General features: G+C 38.1%; 1 protein-coding gene across 1 annotated transcript; it reads left to right on the top strand.

Annotated features, from left to right (window-relative positions):
• The first annotated feature begins 4,413 nt into the window (after positions 1-4,413).
• LOC146460938 (uncharacterized) lies at positions 4,414-11,073 on the top strand. Its single transcript, XM_085087680.1, has 6 exons — positions 4,414-4,639; positions 4,960-5,101; positions 6,573-6,618; positions 6,831-6,917; positions 7,960-8,062; positions 8,703-11,073. The coding sequence occupies exons 1-5, from the start codon at positions 4,460-4,462 to the stop codon at positions 8,048-8,050; spliced, it is 546 nt and encodes a 181-aa protein (XP_084943806.1). The 5' UTR covers positions 4,414-4,459; the 3' UTR covers positions 8,051-8,062; positions 8,703-11,073.
• Positions 11,074-12,135: the final 1,062 nt, after the last annotated feature.

Genomic DNA, 12,135 nt, shown 5'->3' with positions numbered 1-12,135 from the left:
CTTTTGCGTGTTTTCATACTTGAAATATTAACTTCATGAGCGATGATGCTGTTTATATGTATGATGGTAATAGGTTAATACATAGCTATGATTCTTTGATGGCCTGGCGTAGAATTATTTGACTGATCATCCAAGAAAAAAATTTGGCGAGGTTGTAGTTAATCAATCATTCAAACTTCCCGGGTTTTACAGGAAGTGACGTCACGATGGCCCGCATCATCCGGACAAGCAATCCGATTGCGAAAAGCCGAAGTTGACCCCTCCCTCCTGCAAGGATCCTGCTTCCGGTTTAAAGGGGGATACTGCTGACCGAGAGGAAGACAGCCTCTGGTAAAGGGCATCAAAGGCCAAGAAAACGAGTGAAAATGACGACAACCTCCATCCCTCCCGTTTGCCAGTGATTGTCATTCATGTGAGACTTCCTTGAAAACAAAACAACCAAAACAAAGGCTGCGTAAAATCTGGATTGCCTCTCTCGACCGCGACAAATTCATTTTGCACATTTTCTGGCCGTTTTTTTAGAAAACCAAACATTTTCCAAAGGCAGGGGTAAAAAAACATATATAGGCTATGGCGATTAGAAACCATTTGTTGTACTATACGCATTTGGAATTAAATTAAGCTTGTTTTCGCTTGTAAAATGTAGTTTTTAAAACTTAAAAATGGGGGTGAATATACGCAGTCCATGCAGTACGAGATAGCCAAGTCTTTTCATGACACCACGGTAAAGTTAATAGCGAAAGGAAAATAGAGCCTGGTCGGAGGTTATATAAGCTTCAACCTAATTAACTAAACAGGGTAAAGATTTTCAAACAATATTGGATAAACTTCAGCAAGATATCGTTCCCAACCTGATTGCCGTCGACGACAAATACCAACAAATGTTTACAAACGTAAGCTTAATTTCCGTCGTGAAATTTACAAACGATAGGTTTCACAAGATCAGCTTTTGCTTACCCAGATACCATGATCTCAGAATAAATACAATAAAATGGCAGAAGTACATTTAATAACAAGACACAACTCTGTAAACGTTCAACTGAAATAACCAGCAACTTGAAAATCTAAGCTTATCAGAAAGATCGGCAATTTTTTTTCAATTCACACACTCAGTGTAAGCTTAAGAAACTCACCCTGAAAAAAATATTTTACCTGCACTCGATGTGGTTTATCAGTCCTATAAGCTGCAAACTTACAAAGCTCATAAATGAACTGTTGTGTAAAGAGTGACAACGATCGCTATTCCAAGCGTTAATATTTTTGTCTTTCTGTCCATCCGCTTTCTGAACCACTTTTTGGGCCACGCATTCTTGAATACTCCGCTTTTACGCAGTGGTAACAAAGGCCGTTGGTTTTCCTTGTTCAAGTTCAATTATGTTTCTGCTGGGCTGCTGAAAGAATATCTGTTCCTGTTCAACAAAGTAATCTTCAATAAATTCTGCTCCAGTCAGATCAACTCGCAGACTCCGCGGTGCGAATTGATTACAAGTTTGCTTCTTTCAGTTCCTTCAACAGCACGAGAAAGGCTGTTAAACTCTTATTCGCTTTAGACAATGTTAAGAACGATTTTAAACGGCCAGCATTGACTATGAACCACATTTCAGAGTCGATAATTAGCGGAATTTTTCCGAAAATTGTCAGGTTCTTCGCTAACCTCGACCGTCGCAAGTGTCATACTGTCATTCAGCTTTGTCAAACGCTGCAACATATCGCAAAGGTTTTCGCGCCTTTTCTGTTTAGTCATGTGATTTGACTTGTTATCTTTTTCGTGTTTACTTACTGCAAAAACAAAGCGTATGAAAATTTAGTTGCATTTCGATAATTCTATGGCGGTTTTTGCTTCGATATCTTTGACAGTCTATTTCGTTTCTTGTTTTGAAACCTCCGATTCAAAGACACTTCCGGTAAAATGTAATATCCAATCAGATTTCGATTTGCTGGATTTTGACATTGATTAGCCCAGAGGTCTTGCTTCCTTGGTGCTGACCAAAAGGAACGCAGCCTCTGGGAACGAGATTGACATATAGTCGAAATGGACTCGCGTCCAGACTATTCCGCGAGCTCTCGCGTCCTCAAATGACGTTCCCGTTCTGTTGCTAAATCTGCCTAGTAGGGCGAGCGAAACGCGAGCGCGCGTGAAAATCACCCCACGCGAGAAAAGGCGACACGCGGCGGGGAGAGAGAAAAACTCGGGGTCTCGAAAGTTATGCAAACCCTCGACTACGTCTCGGGTTTGCATAACTGTCTCGAATTCTCCCAACCCCCTCGTGTCTAGATGGGGCCTGTTTTATTCCTTGGGAAATTCATATTGTTTGACCCTCCGTCGCAAGTACTTTCAATTAAGTTTCCTTGAATCAAATGGAAAAATTACCAGACAACTACACATTCCATTAATTTTACACGAAGATGCAGACAAAGTTGAGTAATATCGAAAATTAAAAATACGAAGATGTAACCTAAAGGGAAGACGAATTTTGTGCAAAGTTGTGAGAAGTGTTTATATCCAAGGAACAGCTGAGATAATTCGCTACGTTAGAGTTCAAACAAGACATTATTGCGAAAAGCAAAACAACAAAAGATCAAGCGAAGCTAGAACTTCCTATTGACAATATTACGAATTAAAAGGAGAGAAAACAAAACAATCGGAGTATTAAAGCTGATAAGATATCACATTCAACGAACAGATTAATTCATCGATCAATCCAGCTTGGGAAATGTGGGCGACCGGCGTGCATCATAACAGAGAAATTCAAAATTTGACGGGCACTGAAGATCACTGAGTCGCCGTGCGAGATACACTGGGACAAATGCATTCCTTATACTGAATGTCGTGCGTCATTTAGTTAAGTTTCCTCGCAGCTTTTCAAGAATATAAGGTTTTTCTTGAAATTAGCAATTTCTATATGGTGACAGCTTGGAGTGTCGGAAACACACAGACTTTTACTTGTGAAGACGAAATAGTTTTTCCGGTTTTATTGCTTTCTCTTGATTCGCTAGAATGAAAGAAAACATTAAGTCATAAGTTCTCGTGAGCCAAGTGTCCATGGGCTGTGCTCAGAACACACAAAGAGTACAAGGCAGGGCTGTCAACCTCACACGTCTTCAAATATGGAGAATATCACTTTCCCGGCCAGCAATAACAAAGCGCCTGACAGAGGCGTCGCATCAAGGCCAAATTCACGGGTTCAGTGGGGAGGGGGGACGTACATTAAACAGTACCAGAAACAACGTCAACGCTAAACATTTCCGATTTTCTTGTCAGAAAGTCCAGTCTACGACAAATGTCAAACTTCGTCAATTATCCGGGAGATTACAGACACAAATCTGGAGACCGGGAGATACGGTTCAAAATCTGGAGACTCCCGGATTATCCAGGAGAGTTGACAGGCCTGAAATTAAGGACACAATTTACACCGTGCACGTGATAACTTCAGTAAGCAGGTATTTCGCATTTACTGACTGAATGTCATAAGCCCGAAGCCCTAAGCTCCTTGAACATTGTAGACACGTCAAATTTCGGTGAAAGAACATCTAAGGGATGGTCTGTGAAAATTCTGCATCATGCATGAATATTTCACGGTTAATGGGACTCTGGGTGACACTAAGGAAATGTCAAGAAGAAGCCTCTTGATACCAGTTGCACCTGTTGACGATAAGACTTCTGCTAAGGTTTCTACTAAGAGAGCAGCTGATGACCAGTGTCAGGAGCTAGTGGCTTGTGTTCTAGTCATCTCTACATCTCTTTGTGCTACTACATTCCACACTTTCTATGACATGTTCTCTCCGCAATCCGATGTTTACACGAATACAACACGTCTTGGACTATATGACCCAGGGGACCAGGAAGGGGCTTACTTAAATCCTTACGGGAGGGAATGACGTAATTAATACTGCCAGTTCTCTATCATGCGCCCATACTGTTCAGGCAGTTTGTTTGAAAAAATTCCTTTTTATTTCTAAGTTTTTCTGTTTCCGCTCAACTTCCCTGGGTCAAACTAAATCTGCCAAGAGTTCTATTTTGTCACTAAAAGGAAAGGGAGCAGAAACAGAGCCAAATATCTCCCCCGAAAATACTAAATTATTTCCCTCGAGACGAAAGCTAATGCATAAATGATGACTTGTCAAAGCTACATGGAAACATTCGCATTCATTATTAACAGCCACCAATTTCAACTATTTTATCAGGTTCCGAGAAACAAACAGACACAAACGGTCGTTCTAAATGGAGATTCCGGAGAGAAAAAAAGATTTTCTTATTGTCTCTATTTTTCTCTCTCTTCGGCTCAATTCACTGAGTTTTGCAGGTAATGCACCTGCTTGTCCGCAAAGCATCCCTGTGTTTGGTTGATATAAAAAGCCTTTTTATTGGTTAATACTAAACATAAACCAATCATAGAGCTCGATAGATTTGCGACATCGATCTCAGCAGTTCTGTCGAGAGTTTCTTCCATACTCAAACATGCATACTGTGGTTGACCTAATGGCGGAGAGAAAAGACGAAGAGGTCCGAAAAAGAAGCAAGGAAGTCCCATCTTGGGCTCCTGGAGGAGCTGATTATGACCCAAACCTTCCTTATGGACCTAAAGTTTACGTAGCGAGGCGAAAAAAGCCCGATCCTTGGTGGGTCACAACAATAGAGGTACTGTAAGCTTATCGAATACGCAATGATCGACCTTGTATCGTGACTTTCGTGGTAAAAGAGAGAGTGTATTACGTTATTTAAGGGCGAAAACGTCTTTATTTTACCCTTAAACCATAAGAATGAATTATATTGTGTCTTCGTATCGTTCTGTTTCCCACCAAAATAAAAATGCAAAGTGCTTGGAGTCTGTAAGGTTACATATGGGAGATCCTGTTTTCCATTTTATTCGGTCGTGTTCCCCGTTTGCAGTGGAGCCGCTCTTAAATCTAACACGCTAAAGTAGTCAGGTGTTGATCGTGAATGTTTCTGCACTGCAGGTTTGTGTTGTCGTTGGGGTACTGCTGTTTTTCCTCTACATGTATTACTACATGGACCATCTTCATTTCCACGTCATAAATGCGTATGCCAACGTTGGAGTTAGTCATGCACAGCATCATGTTGCCCATAAATACCTCAATGGTGAGAAACCTTGTTCCTTGCAATTACAACATGTCCGAATTTGGACAAATAAAATTGAATTTGTCAAGAATTTTTCCCTTTGTTTTGTTTGGAGATGGGGGGGGGGGGGGGGTGGGGGAGTAGGGGGACTGCGATAATTGTTTTCCAAGATGGAGGAGGTGGGGGTGGGGGGGGGGGTAGCAGGTCCACATCTTGTTTAACTCATTTAAAAATCCAATTTTTTTTTGTCGACTGGATATTTTGTATATGAATTTGAATTTACTTTTGGACCCTTAGCATTTTTATCCACACTTCTACTACCTTACCTTCCAATCTTCAGCCGGACATCTCTAATCAAATGTTTGCTAAGGTAAAATCAGTTGTACATCAATATAAATTCAATCGGATCTGGTAATGGAACATAATCAAACTCACAACAAAAACTTTTTAGTTGAATGAAGTCAATTGTTTCGTCCTGTCTATGTCACTCCTGGTGGATCTTCAGTTAAAGGGTTTGAAAACTCAATTGGACACAGCATTTTCAATGCTCATCATCATTATTCACATTGTTGAACACCACAGTCTGTGTTGTAGCTAGTGAAATGGTGCAGCTATTCCTAATAACTGAGTTTGATGGTGATACTCACGCTCTTAGAACAGAAGCGATTTCCTTACCACTTCAGTCACTACTAATAGTTACCTGCTACTTCTTGACTGCTATAAACCTGGATATATAAATGTGAAACAGCAATATACAATAAGTTTTGTTGTGTATGACCACATTTTACACCTGCTTACATTGACATGTATCTTTTGTATTTTTTGGCATCTTTCTCTTCATTCCCTGTAGTAAAGGTTGATGATGATTATTCCTCTGTATTATACTTCATTTAAGGTGTCAGTTTCCATTCCATTGCATTCAATTTAGTTCAATTGGTTTGAGAATCAAACTCACACAAAATTAAATGTTCAATAATGCTATACTCAGTCAAATGCAAATTGTTTGCTTGAGTTTGAATTCAGTTTGATTTTGTTTGATTAGACACCCTGGGTAATCACATAGGACTGACTTAGCAAATAAATTTTTGGCCTCAAATTATTTTATTTTCAGAAGCTGTTATATAGTCCAGATTACTATTTTATTGAGCCCAGCGTAGCTAGTAACTTGGGCACCTTCCACATGTATCTCATTTTGAATTGTTTTTAATTTGAAAACAGATTGTTTATCTGGCTAGGCTTCCTGGCTACCACTATAGGAGTTACAAATAAATGATCTGATAACAGAACTTCTATAATTTATTACTTAAATAAAAACAGGTTTTATGAAACAGTGATATAACTTTGTTTGACAGAAGTCACTAGAGAAAGAAGCAGTTTCAATCATTTATGGCATGGACTGTGAAAACAAATGAAAATACATACACTCATGTGAATGAAAGGTTGCATGTATGGCTTCTTGGTTCAAAATTTGCTTTAACATTTTATTTTTCAGGACATGGAACAGACAAGAATGAAAAAATGGCATTTTACTGGTTCAGGTTGGTATTTGTTACTTATGCCGTCAGATCATTGATAGTCATAACATCTTATGTAATGTTATCATGGATTGGATATCCACTATTGTCAAAATTCACTCAAGTTTGATTGTTTAAATATTCATTTTTATAAGTAAATTACATTCAAAGCAGTTTCCAGAATTTAAACTTTGCTGTTTTTGATTTGCACTCTTCTTTTTTATGTTTATGACTAGGGAAGCAGCCAAGAATGGACATGGACACGGAGCTTACAACCTTGTTGCTGGACATTTACAGGGCTATGACACTGATGTAGAGGAACAGTAAGTATCAATCATTTTGTTGGATCTACAAGAAGTGAAAGTTGCTGACGTGTACAGAAGCCTAAATAAATTCTCTAAACTAGTACCATTGGCTGATGTATTATTCCACCCCTCTGTGGATGGGATGAACTACAGTACCTCTAGCATTCTGTTATTTTTCCGTACAGGGCCCAGTTGTTCAAAGCCTGATTAAGCTAATCCTGGATTAACAACAACTTTGGTTTGAGATTAATTACACAACAATAAAGATTTTTCAAAAAGATTTTTGTCCCTCAGTTTTGACGTTGACTTTTCTTTACCACCAGCTTAGCATTAAAGTGAAAAAACAATTTTAACAAGCGGGCAGAAAACCTTGGTTAACTTTTAATCGTGGATTAACGTTAATCGGCTTTTGAACAACCGGGCCCCTGGTTTGCCAGTGCCTGGAGCATTTAAGTTTTTTGTCTGACAAAAATCATGGTGGCAGAGACCAGGCTCAATATGTACACCTGTACCAGCATTGTCCAGGTCATTTGTTCTAGTTAGTCAATCACATCACCACTGCATCATGCTCCATCAGTGAACAGCTATCAAGCAGCCGACAAGAAATAGCCTTGGTATTTATGATGTTCACTGATGTGCTCTGTAAATAATTGTATAAAGGCTGACAGTGTCCTTCTGCACTCATCATACTGTTTTAAGTGATGACCTTTGCAGATTCAGAGGCTGTGTATTTTGGTGCAAGCTTCTGGTCTTATAAATGTTGTGATACCATATTGCAATTTAACACCCTGTGCTAGGAAGAGTGGTTATGATATACAATAAATTATTGTATTGACACAGCATCTTAACAACCATAAGAAAGAAAGAGACCCTCTGAATTTAAGTAACAGGTGAAAATTATTAGGCTGCCAAATCAGAAAGTTTAAATGAAAGTTATTCCATGTTTAACAGCAATAATTAATATTAGAAAATTTGCTGTCTACGCACTTGGCCTGTGTCTCATAAAAAAGTTGAACAATTAGCCTGAGAACATTCTTTTGTTTCTATTTTTAACTTGTAGTGAAGTAGAACCACTTCTTAAAATGGCAGCGGATAATGGTGTAGAAGAAGCCAAAAAAGCTCTCAAGGATTTATATCCACACAGATACTAATAACCATGAATGGTAAGCACTAGTTGATCTCTGATTTATCTAGATCTAGCGATCTAGATACTGGTATTTTTTACAGTCATATTTTCTCTATATTTAGTTATTAAAATATTTTCAGGTAACTTCTGTAGTTAAATAATATGGCACGTTTGTCAAAAAGTTTTGAAACATTGTGAAAATTGAAACCACACCAATCAAGTAATTGTAGTCAAAGCTGCAAACGAAAACTCTACAGTCCCAGCGAGGAGTAAAGCCCTTCATCTAAGTCTGGATAACTAAAGCTGAAATAATACAGTTTGGAAATGAAGTATATATATATATAATTATATACCGGCAGCTTGATAGGTGCTTCAAGAGCACTGCACCAGCATCACTGAGGTCAGGCTTTCTTTTTGCAGCTGCTTAACTGAGTTGCATGCATAATTGTGATCAATGGTTACTCATATGTTGAATTATGTCTGTCTTTATATTGTTTTGCTGGGGTTTGAAAAAAAGAGCACCTTTAGTCTTTTGGTATGAAACTAGTATCCCAAGAATTGTTTTTTTAGACCACTAGATTATTAATGCCCCTTGCAATATTTTTTTAGTAAGATATATGTGCCTTTGAAAATAACAGAAACATTGACCGAACTTGTTCTTTTTTTGTTGTTTTCAGGTCACACCATTGGTTGCTCAACCATGCTCAGTAGCACAATAAATTATTGCACATTTGTAAACGTTTACTGTCTTGGAAATGAATCTACTGTAGATAGTTATTGTACAGCTGTACCATTAAATAATGTATTTGGGGTTGGTGGTTATTCAGGATTTATAGCTGATGAGGTGATGAATAATTTATTAGAATGTTGCTCAGCTAGTATCAGGATCTTTTAAAAAAAAGCCAAAAAACCAAACAAACAAAACAAAACCGACTATCGTGTAACACATGGTGACACGTGTACAGTGTGCTAGTCTATCTCATTTGAGTTTCTCATAGACAACACGTAAATTCAAAATGAAATTTTTGTGAGGTCTGCTGTAATATCTGGTCATCATGACTGTCAACATTACAATGTAACATTATTTTGTTGAACAGCAAGGGTTAGAAACTCATGACTGACGTATTCAGCTTGTTCATTTTTGGTGTGAGCATTTGGAGTGCTTTTAGTATTTAGCACAAATGGGAAAAAACAATGCATGCATTCTTTTTATGGTTGGAAAATAGCGTGTTGTAGGTCATAGGCGGCAAGCTGGTTGAAAGTCATAAATTTTATTTTGTCAAAAATACTTTAAATTTAGTACAGATTTTGTTTTTTGGGCATGCCAACATTTCTTCATGTATTGTAAGTGTATTGGTAATAGGCATTTTGTCACGTTAAAAAAAAAACGGTACCAAAACAGCAAAGAAATTATTATTTCCTTTCAATCATATGAAAATGAAATGATTAGTTGGAAATTACAGCCACTAATTTTCCAGTACCTCCACAAAATATAAATAAACATAAGAACTACAGTAAGTGAACATCAACCAAACAACAAAAGAACTGTGTGTTGGTAAAATATTGTATTCTGTTGTTATTGTTTCAAGGGAAGAAGTGTGAAAATCAAAATCATTTAAAGTGCCTATAACCCCAAAAAGTTTTTTTGACCCAAATAAATTTTTATATCATACTGAGCGAAATGCCACAAAAACTTTTGTTTTTGGTTAAAACCTGGATTTTTTATGAGCCGTCAAAGTTGAGTTGGCGTGTGTCACCGCCGCATCAGAGGGAGACTGGCACTAGTGACGTCATTCCAGGAGATTCCGAACCACGTCGCTTAATCACTGCTCAAGCTTAAGCGGCGGTCACTCGCGCACTCATTGCATATTGGCGAAAAAAAAAAAATTTATTCATCCTTCTTGGGTAAAACACTTACGTTTATTTGATAATGGCCTCGAACAAAATTTGTTTTGACTCCAGTTCGGATTCAGAAGTCTCTGAAATCGCAGATTACGAATTAGAAGTGGAGGGCTCATCAAACGCAAGCGATCAATCCAGCGATACAGACGAAATGGTCAGAGCACACATGTGAGAACTGGCTGGGCTGCCAATGTGCTAGCTTGGATTGAATCCAATCGACCCATTTCTTTCTCCTTTTTCTTTTCTGTGGGTCGTCACTTCCATAACAAGGCATCGGATGAAGCTTTATACCTTTGTCCTTGTCCCTAACGTTACTACAGCCAAAAGCAACACATGTTTCTGGCATTTTTACACAACAACAACGCTCACGAGCGACCAAGCGAGTCACCTATCTCCGGGAATGACGTCACAAAATGTACTCGACCGAGACCCTTTTGGTTGATTCTGCGGCCCGGTAATGTTTTTCACGGGTGTAATTTTTGCCGACTTTGACGGCTCATAAAAAATGGAGGCTTTAACAAAAAACAAAAATTTTTGCGGCATTTTGCTTAGTATAATACAAAGATTTATTTGGGCTACAAAAAGTTTTTGGGGTTATAGGCACTTTAAAAAGAGCTTGGTAGGTGTACTGTACTGTAGTTTAACATAATGTTGGTTCCAAAAGATGAAACTTATCACATCACCTAAAAACTACTGGAAAAACTGCAATACATGAGATCTTTGTTACATAGCTTGTTTTCTCTGCATAAAGTGAAATTTAAAATTAATTTATGCATGGCATGATCATAAATTCTAGTTGACTATATACAGACGTATCTTTAGAGAGTCAATAGAAAAGGTTGAATATTATAAATAAAATTTATATTTATTGTATTATTATTTATGACTTATAGGTTTGAACTATTGTTAAGATAGTATAGATACATGCAAAACTTTATTTGATGTCATAGTAAGTTTTTGGTCATACTTTTTATTATCTAGTAGACAAGAGTATGTCAGATCTGAGTTGTAACATATAATTTTAGCTACAGGTATAGGTGGATCACTGGAACTAACATCAAGGAGGAGACATGAATCGTGACGATGTGTTCTTTGTTTCAGCACTGAAATCAATTGCCAAAAAAATAAAGTTTTTAGTGGAAATAATTTGTGTCTTTCATGATTTATTTCTCTGCATTTTCATCATATGCTGCTATAGACTGCTCATGGCCTTGAGTTCTCTCCTATAATCTTGAGCTTTTTTTTACATTATTGAATAATTGGTACAATAAGAAAGCCTTTCATTTATTGGTGGGTGGTGGTGGTCCACTCCCAGTGGATTTGATGGCTCAGCTGGTAGAGCTCTGTAACGGTATTGTAGCTGGGTTATGAGTTCTACACGATCTATGTGTTCTCCAGGATCTATAGGTTCTACAGCATCTATGGGTTGTATACGATCTACATCCTCGGAGACCGAGGGGCAGCTAGTCGGGTGGAAGGGATTTTCGTAAGCTAAAGTTTACTGTAAGAAAGGGAGAGCCCTTGGGCAATTACTCTTACTCTTACCGAACCAGTTCAGAAGCATTTGATTTCCCCGCTTTCGATTGACCAGAAAATATTTTCTGGCCAATCAAAAACGAGGAAATCAAATGCTTCTGGAACTGGTTCGGTAAGCCCAGAGGCTCACAGTTCCCGTTCTAAAAGTAAACTTTTTCTCACTAAAATGACCTGTACATGGAGACACACCCAATTTGGGGACATGCTTACAGTAAGGAAGAGCTGAAATTTCTGTGATTATTTGTAAGGGCCGTTCGTGTACATCTATTACCATCATCTGACCATGACTAATAATCAGCGATGGGCTCCTGCTTATAAAATTAGAATCACGTGTTTTTCAGAAAAAAAAAAAGTTTCAACTGAAAACGTAATGCAATGTGGTACATGTGTCTTCGGGACAGAGTTATTTTTCTTGTTGATGTTTCCCTCCTACACTTTACAGTGGACTGAATGAGGTCCTCTTAGGAAGGAGGAAGTCCAAAAAGCCTGATAATCAGACTACTTACTGGTCCTTACTGCAGGTCAGTGTGAACCTATTCCGTGTTGCTTTTAACCTTATTATGAAAGCGAAGTTTTTGTTATGAAAATTAGTTTCCATTCATATGCAAACAAAAGTAATTTTCATATGAAAAGCTTCACACTTAGCCTCCCTTTTAAAGTAAGGTTCACAAG

The sequence above is a fragment of the Pavona decussata genome, unplaced genomic scaffold (assembly GCF_977016875.1).
Source record: "Pavona decussata unplaced genomic scaffold, jaPavDecu1.1 SCAFFOLD_207, whole genome shotgun sequence".
NCBI classification, from domain to species: domain Eukaryota; kingdom Metazoa; phylum Cnidaria; class Anthozoa; order Scleractinia; family Agariciidae; genus Pavona; species Pavona decussata.
This window is presented reverse-complemented; position numbering and strand designations above follow the sequence as displayed.

What these genes read in the sequence shown, in the direction of transcription:
- LOC146460938 (XM_085087680.1), top strand. Translation starts at nt 4,460, where the DNA reads ATGCATACTGTGGTTGACCTAATGGCGGAGAGAAAAGACGAAGAGGTC. An exon ending in GGTGGGTCACAACAATAGAG is followed by an intron (nt 4,640 to 4,959) that starts GTACTGTAAGCT and finishes TCTGCACTGCAG; the next exon opens with GTTTGTGTTGTCGTTGGGGT. An exon ending in ATGGCATTTTACTGGTTCAG is followed by an intron (nt 6,619 to 6,830) that starts GTTGGTATTTGT and finishes GTTTATGACTAG; the next exon opens with GGAAGCAGCCAAGAATGGAC.